The sequence below is a fragment of the Hyperolius riggenbachi genome, chromosome 5 (genome assembly GCF_040937935.1).
Source record: "Hyperolius riggenbachi isolate aHypRig1 chromosome 5, aHypRig1.pri, whole genome shotgun sequence".
NCBI classification, from domain to species: Eukaryota; Metazoa; Chordata; class Amphibia; order Anura; family Hyperoliidae; genus Hyperolius; species Hyperolius riggenbachi.
The window spans coordinates 402725150-402737921 of record NC_090650.1 but is presented as its reverse complement, the minus strand read 5'-3'; the positions used below and the strand labels follow the sequence as shown (position 1 = coordinate 402737921).

Below are 12772 nucleotides of genomic sequence, written 5' to 3'. Positions count from 1 at the left end.
GAAACATCCATACCCCTCTCAATTTAGGTTCCCTTTAAACATTCATGTCACTGTGATGTCAGATATGGTTCATTCAGCTTCCATAGATAAATAATGACCTATTGAACTTTATATCACTATCCTGCTTACCTGTTTTCACAGCCACACAGACCCTTTATGGTCTATAACCATTGCAATAAAAAGAAAAATATGGAGCACAGACAAGTTCTCATCATGTCACGTCAGTTTAGGTATGTTTTAATATTTACTACGTTTATTTCTTTTTCTTTCCTTTTCATAGAAATGTTTTCTTGTGGACGTACCTCTGCGAATCCAACAGTGAACAGCGGGAAGTTGTAGCCACAGTTGTACGGAGTTACGGTGATGGCGTGCTGTGTTTCGGAGGAACCCATAACTGTTCTGGTAACAGAAATATCACTGATCTGAAGCCCCTGGCCTGACAAAGCTGGTCGCATCCTGGCACCTGCGTAAAATCAGTACATTTTATTACCAATAATAAAATTCCAATAAATTTACCAAAATGTAACAATGATGCGTATTCATAAAAGGTTAGTAAAAGTTAGGTGTGCAGATAGTTTATCGGGCTTACGAACAGTCATAATCAAATGGTGATATTCTTTTTGCATTCATTTTCACTAGAATAATGTTAAATTTAACTTTCGGGTGAAAATGCCCTCAAAAATCATATTGTAATAAATGTGTGATTTTCCACATTGTTTACAAATTTTTTTACTAAAAATAAAGATTTCACGTTTTTACAAATTGTCACGGTAAAAATAACGATTTTTCATGTTTTTCATGAATTTTCGCATTGGAAAAAAATATTTGTTTCCGTTGTCTTTAATAGAAAATACAATGTATTTTTGCAAATATTTTCTTGAAATCGAAAATGGCATTTTCAATGCGAAAATTACTTTGGCAAAAATTGGCAAGCAACACTGCTTACGTAACTCGCTTTATACATGCAACGCTGGCGCTAAGTTATGCAAATAGTTTACCTCGCTATGTAGATTGTCCATAAAACACGGAAACCTTATGAGGGCCATTTGCATTGCATACCTGAAGTTTACTGACCTTTTTTGAATTTTTCTCAATATGTCATTTGCATTGTATAAACTGAGCATAATTATGAAAAGATTATGCCCCAGTCACCTGCTAGGTGAAAGATCATGCATTGGCTGTGAATGAGCCACTGGCCTATACATAATTCATAAATCACAACAATGCCTATTCACAAAAGGTTAGTAAACTTTAGATGCGCAGATAGCGCAGTAAAGTTTACCGGGTTTACGAATTATACAAAGCAGGATACACAAACTGCGTACCTCGTTTTATAAATTAGCTGCTTCCAGACAACGCTAGTTGAAATCTACGCCCTGTTATGGACCTGGTAATGAATGCGGCAGCCAGACTGATACATTCTTCTCAGCGCAGCGCCTCTACAACTCCGCTCTGTAAAGCACTACACTGGCTCCCCATCAGCTTTAGGATCAATTTCAAAATCATGTGCTTGGCCTACAAATCAGTGCACGAGACCTGCCAAACCTACATCTCTGATCTGGTCCACAGGCACATACCAGCCCGCCCCCTCCGATCCTCCATTGACCTGCGCCTAGTCGCACCACGCATATCTCAGTCACATGCATGATTGCAGGACTTCACCAGGGCTGCCCCTACTCTCTGGAACTCTCTCAAACCAGCCGTCAGACTCGCCTGTCTGTTCTACCTTGTATGTTAACCCATTTATCTATTGTGTAGTGCTGCGTAATATGCTGGCGCTTTATAAATACAATAAATAATAATAATAATAATAATAATGGACCTGTTATCCGTGCCAGGGCATAGGTTTTAACTTTCCCACTGCACACTACTGCCGATCGTGCCGCTCTCCTGTCTCTAAAGCCACCTCGCCCTTTCGATATGACAGCAGAGCTAAATGAGCTGATTTTATTGGCTCCTGACCCAATGATCACTGTGAGCCAATCTCATTGACTGGCTCACAGAGTTCTGCTGGCATAGCGACAGCAGAGCGAGAGGGCTCTAGTGACGGGTGAGTGGCATGATAATCAGCAACAGTGACAATTCCGTGTGGTGAGACGGCGGTGAGCTCAGTTTTTGTACCAGCAGCCTCTGGTCCTTAAGGGGCCAGAGAGTGAGACTGCTGGTACGCAACTGGTTATGTAGTAAAACAAATTGCAACAGACTGCAGCACCTGTTGTAAATATATGCAAGTAGCTGATGACCCTTTTCCAAACTCTAACACACAAACACTCAGTGACCAAGTTTGTGAGCTTTGGGGTCTTTGACATCAATAATTTGCACATAGAAATCAAACAACAGATAGGCTGTTTGTGGCTCCACCCCTCTCCAGCATTTGAACCCCAGTCAACCAATGACCAACTGTAGCAGGTTTGAGACATCTGCTATTAACAGTGTAAAAATGGCAGAAATGTAAATATCCTGCTTGAAAATCAACAAATGAATTTTGATTGGCTATTATAGGCTCCACCCTCTTCCCTGAATATTGATCAGTCACCCAGTGATCATCTGGGCAAAGTTTGAAAACCCTGCCATTAACAGTGTAAGAATGGCTGCAGTTTATATTTTCCCAGTAAAATGTGTTTTTGGCTCCGCCCACTTTTTTGTAACCTGGACACACAGTCACTCAAATACCAATTTTGTGAGCTTTGGGGTCCTTGACATCAATAATTTGTATTTTCCCAGTGAAGTGAAACAAATCTGATTGGCTGTGGCTCTGCCCCCTTTTCTGATTTCAACTCCAGTGACCCAATGACCAACTGTACCAGGTTTGAGGCTTGTACAATTACCAGGGCAAGCATGGCAGCAATTTCAATATTCCCCTTTAAAAACAGGTGAATTTTGATTAGCTTTTTTAGGCTCAACCCACTTTTCTGAATATTAATCCCAGTCACCCAGTAACCCTGCCATTAACAGTGAAGAAGGGCTGCAGTTTACATTTTCCCAGGGAAATCTGTTTTTGACCCACTTTTTGTAATCTTGACACACAATGACCAAGTTTGTGAACTTTCGGGTTCCTGGCATCAAAATGGTGTGAATGGAAGCATTTTATCCAGCAAAGAAATCTGATTGGCTGTTTGTGGCTCCACCCCTTTAGTGATTTTGAACCCCAGTCACTTAATGACTGACTGTAGAAGGTTTGAGGCCTCTGCCATTAACAGTGTAAGAATGGCATCAGTTTCAATATTCCCCTTGAAAATAAATAGGTGAATTTTGATTGGCTGTTGTAGGCTCCACCTACTTTTCTGAACATTAATCCCAGTCAGTAAGTTTGGCTGCAGCTATATTTTCCCATGTAACTTACAGTCACTCAATGACCGAGTTTATGAGCTCAGGGGTCCTTGGCATCAATAAATTGCAATTTCCCATTGAAATTAAACAAATGTGATTGGCTGTTTGTGGCCCGCCCCCTTTTCAGAATTTAAACCCCAGTCTCCCAGTGATTGAGTGTGCCAGATTTAAGGCCTCTGTCCTTAAGAAGACCAGCAGCAATGTAACTACTCCCCTTAAAAATCAATAGGTGAGTTTTGATTGGCTGTTGTAGGCTTCACCCACTTTCCTGAGTATTAATCCCAGTCATCCAGTGACCAACTGTGTCAAGTTTGAGAACCCTGCCAATAACGGAATGGCTGAAATTAATCTAACAAATCTGATTGGCTGTTTAGTGAATTTGGACCCCAGTCACCCAGTGACTGTTTTAGGTTTGAGGCCTCTGGCATTAATAGTGTAAGAATGGTAGCAATGTAAATATTCCCCTTGAAAATCAATATATTAATTTTGAATGGCTGTTGTAGGCTCCACCCACATTTCTGAATATCAATCCCAGTCACTCAGTGACCAACTGTGTCAAGTTTGAGAATCCTGCCATTAACAGTGTAGGAATGACTGCAGTTTATATATTCCTATGTAAAAAGTTAGTTGTTTTGGCTCCGCCCACTATTTCTAACCTTGACATACAGTCGCTCAATGACCAAGTTTATGAGCTTTGAGGTCCTTGGCATCAATAAGTTGCAATTTCCCACTGAAATGAAACTAATCTGATTGGCTATTTGTGGCCTGCCCCCTTTTCAGAATTTAAACCCCAGTCTCCCAGTGACTGACTGTACCAGAATTGAGGCCTCTGCCATTAAGAGTGTAAGAATGGCAACAATGTAAATAATCCCCTTGAAAATCAATCAATCCCAGTCACCCAGTCACCAACTGTGCCAAGTTTGAGAACATTGCCATTAACCGTGTAAGAATGGTTGCAGTTTATATTTTCCCATGTAAAAAATGTAGTTGTTGGCGCCACCCACTTTTTCTAACCTTGACATACAATCATTCAATTACCAAGTTTATGAGCTTTGGGGTCCTTGGTATCAATAATTTGTATATTCCCATTGAAATTAAATAAATCTAATTGGCTGTTTGCAGCTCCTCCCCCTTTCTGAATTTGAACCCCAGTCACCCAGTGACCAACTATACCAGGTTTGAGGCATCTGCTATTAACAGTTTAAGATTGGCAGCAATTTAAATATTCCCCTTGAAAATCAACAGATGAATTCTAATTGGGTGTTGTAGACTCCACCCATTTTCCTGAATATTAATTCCAGTCACCCAGTGACCAACTGTGCAAAGTTTGAGAACCCTGCCATAAACAGTGTAAGAATGGCTGCAGTTTATATTTTCCCAGTGAAATTTGTTTTTGGCTCCGCCCACTTTTTATAACCTTGACACACAGTCACTCAATGACCAAGTTTGTGAGCTTTCAGGTTCCTGGCATCAAAAATGTGTGAATGGAAGCAGTTTATCCACCAAGGAAATCTGATTGGCTGTTTGTGGCCCCACCCTTTAGTGAATTTGGGCCTCAGTCTCCCAATGACTGACTGTAGCAAGTTTTAAGCCTCTGCCATTAACAGTGCAAGAATGGCAGCAATTTAAATATTCCCCTTAAAAATCAATAGGTGAATTTTAATTGGCTGTTGTAGGCTCCACCCACTTTCCTGAATCTTAATCCCAGTTACCCAGTGACCAAGTGTGCCAAGTTTGAGAACCCTGAGGTTAACAGTGTAAGAATGACTGCAGTTTACATTTTCCCATTAAAAATGAATGGCTGAAATTTGATTGGCTGTTTTATGCTCTGCCCACTTTTCCTAGATTTGTAACCTCGGTCACCAAGTGACCAGCTGTGCCAAGTGTGGGGACTCTGGCTTGATTACTGTGAGAAAGGCAGCCTTTTTAAATTTTTTCCACTGACATGTATGGGTGAAATCTGATTTGCTGTTTGTAGCTCCGCCCAAGTGTGCAGGGGGGACGCGAGACCCCCAGAACATACCATCCCAGGTAGTAAGGGATCTGTATAGCAAGTTTTGTTCAAATCGGTCAAGCCGGTTTCGCGTGATGGCGGCACACACACACACGCACAGGCACACACGCACGCACGCATGCACGCATGCACGCATGCACACACACACGATTTTATATATATATAGATTACACTTTATTTCATAACATCTTCAAAACAATATAAAGCCATTCAAAACCAGATCAACAAGACCATGATTATAAAGCAATAATTGAATAATTTCATAGCAAATGGGGATTTAATTAGAGCACACCTTGTGCAAAAACCTGGTTCAATAGAGCAATATTGAGCAAAAAGCAAAACAAAAAAAAAACAAAACACAACCACTAATAGTTAAAATACAAAAGTGCTGAAAAAACTAATGATGGCGTAGCATATGTGTTTACTAGGAGGTACAATGGAGCTAAGGATGTAAAGGTTTAATACTAGGGATGCTCATTCGGATTCCGCGGAAATGCAATGTCCGAAATTCCGATCGGAAATTGCATTTCCGCATCGGAATGCGGAAATCGGTAATGCAAGTGCGTTAGGCGGATTTCCGCCGGAAATCGCGGCAATTTCCGCCGGAAATCGCGGAAATTCCGCCCGATTTTAACATCGATTTTCTCAAAAACTATAAGGTCTTTTTGAAAACTTTCTAGGACTTCAAGTTTCTAGGACTTAAGGGGGTTTTGCTATTAACCGCTAAAGTCGGCGGATTTTTACTGTAATGTAATGCAGAAAATCTGCATCTGCCTACTTTCTGCATTTACATTACAGTTAAAATCCGCTGACTTTAGCAGTTAATAGCAAAGCACCCATAAGTCCTAGAAACACCAAATTTTCAGGGTTTATTAAGCATAATGTTCTGAACAAGATGCAAAAAAAAGTTTTCAAAAAGATCTTATAGTTTTTGAGAAAATCAATGTTAAAGTCGGGCGGAATTTCCGCGATTTCCGGCGGAAATTCCGCATTGGAATGCGGAAATTGGTAGCTGAAAGCGGAATCGGTATTTAGCAATGGCGGAATGCGGATTTACCGCGGAATCTGAAATTGGCATTTCCGACCATCCCTATTTAATACATCGGAATGGCTACTCATTGAGTGATCAGGATGACGTCTGAGCGTCCGGGGGAAATCCCCTCAATTGCCCAACGTGTATCCCAGGAATTTACACCCGCTTCCTCGGGAGCTGGCAAATGTACCGCATTTTATACATGAAACACTAATGTTGATTGTATGACGTAAAGGCGCTTACACACATCCAATTTTGATTGCTTAATTTTACCACTTCCATGTAGTATAAGGGCCAACAGATTTTGAATACTAGGAACATACAGTTAAAGGAAACCAGAGATGAAATAAAGTAAATGTTTTATACATACCTGGGGCTTCCTCCAGCGTTCTTTGCATGGATCACTCCCACGCCAGCATCATCAGCCTTCACTGTTGCCGGTAATGGGTCTCGTAACTTCTGCCAATCGCAGCCAGTCTGACACAAGAGAAGTGTCTTGCGCAGAATGGCCGCGACTAGCAGACGTTACGGGACCCAGTACCGGCAACAGAATGGCTGAGGACAGTGGCATTGGAGCAATCGATCTGTGCTCATGGGTCTGGAGGAAGGCCCAGGTATGTATAAAACTTTTACTTTACATCATCTCTGGTACACTTTGCAAGTTACTTGGTTGGAGACTGGAGAGTGCTTTGCAAGACAAGCAACAAGTTCTATGAAATGTTGACTTGATAAGCAAGCAACATCTTGATATACAAGCAAAGCACGTATACGTGTGTCGCATCATCACAACTGAGATGATGGTTCTTCTCTCTTTGACGCTCCAGGATTGTACATAATTGTACTTTATCTGAGCATAGGGACTGTACAATGATGAAATTCTCAAAAGTAGGCAGAAGCAACTGTCATTGGATAAGTTCTTAAAGTCACACATGAAAAAAGGTTGGGGTGAACAGATGGCAATGATTCTGTTAGTTATAGTGAAAGTCTTTTTTTTAGATTTCAATCAACTGAGTTTTCTTTAGTCCTTATGGGGAAACTTATGGGGAAACATACGGGGAAATGTGCTTTGATATATGAGTGATTTGGATGACACGCATGTTTCTGGAATGAATGATGGCTCGCAAAACCAAGGTTCCACTGTATTTTTAGGTAAGCCCTCACAGGGCCGGGACAAGGTTTCCCAGCACTAGAGGCAGAGCTTCCAAAGTGCGACATTTGGGTGCCACTATAGGTGCCCATATCAAAATTCTAAAATTATTAGCCACAGCCGGTAATTTGGGTGCTGGGGCAGCACAATGGCTCTGTGGCAGGCACCCATAGCAGTAGGAGTAGCTATGATGGTAGTGGCTGGCTAGCGGTGTTTGCTAATTGCTGTGTAAGGTATAGGTAGGGGGTAGGTTAGTATTAGGGACCTGAGGATTTTTCCAGCCCTCTGTAGGCCAATCTGCTGTGCTCCTGTGAAGTCTGTCATACAGCTAAGGGAGCACAATCGAGGGGTGCAAGTGGCTCGGACTGCGCAGTTGTCAGTGTCTCAGGTGAGTCAAAGAATTTACAGGGCTGACAGCGGCACATCTGAGGAGTCCGGGAGGATGGGGAAGGAGCTAATGGTGTAAAGTCGGCTGGAAGAAGCTCCAGGTAAGTATAAATCATTATGACTTTTTTTTTTTTTTATCTCAGGCATGCTTTAAATGTATGACCCCCAAGATGACTAGATGTGTTTTTAGTACTGTAGTGTCCACAATCTATCTCAACCCCCACTTCACATAGGATATATGCAGTACTGAGAACACATCTAGTAGTCACACTAACAGCTATTTGATGTGATGTGTGTTACTCTGATGTCTACCCCTTTGAAATCCGCTTCCCCCTTCAATACCTGTTTCGTTTCAGGCTGCAGGCATGGCTGGTTCCAGGCACCCATATAAAAAGAGCCAGATCCCTGTCCCGTCCAGTCATCCATATGCATAATGAAAGTTCACAGTTTGAGATCAAAAAGGATCCCTCCCTTCCCGTCCAGTCCAGCCACTGCTCGCATAAAGTATTTGTTCACAGTTCACTCTTCAAAGGCAACGCAGTAGGAAGCCGCTTCCGTTGGAGCAGATGTCGGCTTCCTGCTGTTGTCTAGCAATACAATGCCTCAGCCGTGCCTGTCATCTCTTTGATGACAGCGCAGCTGTTTAATGCAGAGGAGAGGACAGGCTGGTGCTCTGAATAGGACTCAGAGCGATTGCAAAAGCAGCCGGTAAGAAGTGGTGAGGGATGCTGCAGAGGACGGGGAAGATCACACAGCAATGTGGCAGGTGAGGATAGTGCAGAGGATTGTGCCCTCTGGTGGCTGCGCTCAGAAGCTGTAGCCTGTCCTGCCTCTGCCTCGGCCCAGCCCTGTACTCATACTGCAACAAGGCAGTAGAATTGTACAGTGATTGGTCAATCAAAGTTGGATGTGCACAGACAGCAGATGACCTACAAGAGGGAGGAGATGGAGATTTACCATTGGGGTCTCTTGTTGTTTCCCCTTGTCCAATGTACACAACGTCCACATAGAAGTCTTGGATTGGCAATAAAGCGATGGTTATCACATTGATGGTTCCAGAGTACTGTGGTCTTAACAGCTCCTGCAGATCTATGCAAGTATAGCTCCAGCTGGAAAACATGATGAGGTGATGTTATCATTTTATTAGCAGAAAGGTTCAATTAGGAAATCACTAAAGTTGGTTTCACACCAGTAACCAGCATTTTAGTTGTGGTGCGATTGCATGATCACATCGCACCACAACCCTTTAAAATAGGCTTTGGAGATTACCGCGGCAATGCCCGGTAATCTCACTTCTGTCGGGTAAGCCAAGGTATAATTGAGGCTTTCTAGCGCTCACTTCCTGTGGTCAGAATACGAATTCCATGGAAGTGTATTGAAAAAAATATGCTTCCACACATGCGCACAGCAATGCAAACCATTTTATAATATGTGCGTCGCCATTGACTTACTGTAATGATCTGGTCTGCTGTCTGCACAGGAAGGCAGCTTTTTGACCATTTTTCAGGTCTGCATGCTGCAGGTCCCTGGAAAGGAGACCTGTTTTCACTGTTTGCATTCACTCATTTGGTTATTGATAGCTCTGCCTCTTTTGAAGGCTTGCAGTATAAATGCCATTTCCTCACAGAATTCCCTGCTGGTCATAAAGGTTTGGTTCTGCTGGACTTACCTTGAGTTTCAGCCCCTCTGCTGATTGTTTGCTAATACTGCTTTAGAGTAGTTATTCTTTGGAGTGCACTAGAATTTGTTCTAGCGCAGTCAGGTTGTTATTATCTTTATTGCCTAGTTCTGTCTTATCTGTTGCGATTGCACTTTCTCCAACGGCAGCTGACAGTGCATCGCTCTGTCTGTTTGGATTGCATTCACTCTAGCGGTAGAGGCGATGGATCTTTCTGTATTCTATCTTGGAGTGTAATCCAAAGCAGCGGTTGCTACTGGTTGCTCCATCTGTCTGTCTGTTGGGATCGCATTCGCCCTAGCGGTAGAGGTGGTAGATCTCTCGGTACTCTGTCTTGGAGTGTAGCCAGAGCAGCGGTTGCTACTGGTTACTCCTTCAGTCTGTCTTGTCTAGCACGAACGCTTGCTGTTGTCTGGTGTGAGGCAACCGATTAGCAAGCGTTTGCGTTATTTGTCTGTCGTCTTTTTTTGTGTTTCATTTGTTAGTCAGCGTTGGTACGCTTTGTCGCTGTTGCCTTGCACGCGCTTTGTCGCTACTGCGCTTAACGTGTGGTGACTGCGTGTAGCTAGTCCTGTCTGTTTCTTTGTGTTGGATTACAGTTTGTTAATTGGTTCTGTCTTTATTCTTCCTATGATCTGTCTTTACTCAGTCTGGTGTCTTTATTAGCAATCGCCATTCTTGCGATTGCTTTCTCACTTGGTCTTCGCTGTTGTATGTCAACCGTCGCCGGGTGGCGACTAGATTGGTGGACATACATACATTCTGTCTCTGTGCTCACTCTCTCTCTCTCTCTCTCTCTCTCTCTCTCTCTCTCTCTCTCTCTCTCTCTCTCTCTCTCTCTCTCTCGAGAGAGAGAGAGAGAGAGAGAGAGAGAGGCTATCTTGCTCTGTATTGCTTCAATTCGTACAATTTCTACTGGCATCTGTGGCGGTGCAGAGGGTTTATTCCTCTGCACTACACAGCTCCATCTGCCGGTTGGAATTCCTCTCTTACAGGTGCATTTGCACCAAAGCTGGGTTCCCTTTACAAGTGCTTGTGGACGGTTTCCGCAGTGTCAGCGCACATGTTGTGCGCTGACCTTGGAGATAATTCCACAATCGTTACACTTACATGACTTCCGGTTGCAGCATGTCACCACACATGTCGAATGGATTTGTGCTGATGCTTTCACATCAGATGTGATACTTCCAACGCATCACACTGCATCTTGTATGAAATGCCCCATAGACTTTTGTTGCTTAAGCGTTACTCTGCGGTAAAAACTGGTAACGCAATGCAATTAAAACGCCCCAGTGGGAAAGGCGCCTAAAGCCTGACTTAATTCTAGACCAAAATTCTGAAAGTACACTAAACTATTATTGAATGTAAGTATACTAATGGCTAGCTGCATTCATTGCTTCCAAATTTTTAGATTAGAATTAGTACATAATTTGCATCTGTTTTGCATTCAATGCATGCACCTAAAGCCTGACTTAATTCTAGACCAAAATTCTGAAAGTACACTAAACTATTATTGAACATAAGTATACTAGTGGCTAGCTGCATTCATTACATTCAAAATTTTTAGTTTAGAATTAGTACATAATTTGCATCTGTTTTGCATTCAATGCATGTGTTTAGCCCCAGTGGGGCTCTGCATTGCCTCTGTTGGTTTACATTGCAGGTGCAGCCTTGAGTGCTGTCATTTGTCTGTCTGTCTACTTGATGTAATGTGTATACCATTTATGTTTAGCAGCACAAGGAATATTATGTTTTTATTGCTAGACTAGTGTTAGGCCTTACCTGAGGTGGTCCGTCATTGCCGTGGGGAAGTCTATTAGGTAATAATTTGTGCACACATTGTTTACTGAAGCTAACACACCCCTTTGCCTGTAGTGAGTGCTAGGTGTGTAATATAGACCAGTTACTGGAGCTCTGCACATCCATGCAGATAGATCACCCAGGTAAAACTTCTGTTTGAAAGTGCTGCCATGTCCCCCGCTCTACAAATTAACCTATTACTTCTGACATTTTTTTTTTTCAAATTTAAAAATCTATTTTATAGTTTTGCAACTGTGCACCTATCCATCTAGGTAGTGATGATTTTAATCAACTAGTTAAGATTAAGCAAAATTGTGCATACATTTTCACAATTACGCCTATACCTAATTCCAATTTGTAAATTCAATTGATTTCGTATAGTCATTCATAATTTTGCGTTAAATTTCGTGTAATTTTGTGTGTAACTTTAGCAGTGAATAGCAACGCCGCTGTACATGTATATATATATATACACTGACACCAAAACTGCTACATATATTAAGGAGAATAGTGGATACAGGGCACAACATTTTTTCCAAAAAGACCTTGTAGTTTTTGAGAAAATTGATTTTAAAAATAAAAAAGAGGTTTTTAAACTCAGAAAAATAACAGTTTAAAAAACATTTCTCTTTGCATTTTAAATTTTTTTGTTACCCTGTATTCACTATTTATTTATTGTATTTATAAAGCACCAACATATTACGCAGCGTAACACTATTCTCCTTAACATATGTAGCGATTTTGGTGGCAATAGCATGTATGGGGGCTTAAAGTCGGCATAAAATTTAGCAAAAATGATGTGAAAAATTACGCTAAATTATAAAATATTACCATTACATACAAAATGAATTACGATTTTGTCTGAAATTTTGCATTACGATTAAGATGTGTAATTGCGAATTTCGATGAGAAATTTTGATTATGCGAAATTTTGGCCCCCCACTGAATCTAGGTACAGGAATTCCTGGCTTCCTGTTATGAACAATGGAGTCTTGTTATCCCATTTCACTGAATATAGATGAATTGGACGGTGAAGTGCGCACTTACAGAAACAAATGTGAAAATTCTTTCCATGGTACTACCCTGTGCCGCTCACGGTCATATTTTTTTGTACTGTGATGATGGGAAATATAGTCTAGTCTCAATAGTTCTTCTGATTATGAGAGTCACTCCTGATGAAAATCAGTCCTGCCAAGAGCAAGCCTGATCGACGATGCAACCAATTTCGGGCCAAAATTGCTCTAGTCTCTAACCAAATCAGGCGCAGCATGGTGCTGAGTGGGGGCAGAAACATCCTGACTTGCTATTCAGTGCCCTGGCTTGGTATGGAAGAGAAATTTGCTCCCAAATAACTTCAGGATATTCTTGTGCAGTCATTACTGG

The 12772-nt window shown here is 41.8% G+C and overlaps 1 protein-coding gene across 1 annotated transcript in view; it reads right to left on the bottom strand.

Moving 5' to 3' along the window:
* Positions 1-12772, bottom strand: part of LOC137519451 (fibrocystin-L-like) — a 388270-nt gene that overhangs the window by 251191 nt on the left and 124307 nt on the right. Inside the window, exons 20-21 of the mRNA XM_068238405.1 lie at positions 8869-9020; positions 303-463 (exon numbers count right to left, since the gene is read on the bottom strand). Coding sequence (XP_068094506.1) covers positions 303-463; positions 8869-9020 — 313 coding nt within the window. The remainder of the gene's footprint in view (positions 1-302; positions 464-8868; positions 9021-12772) is intronic.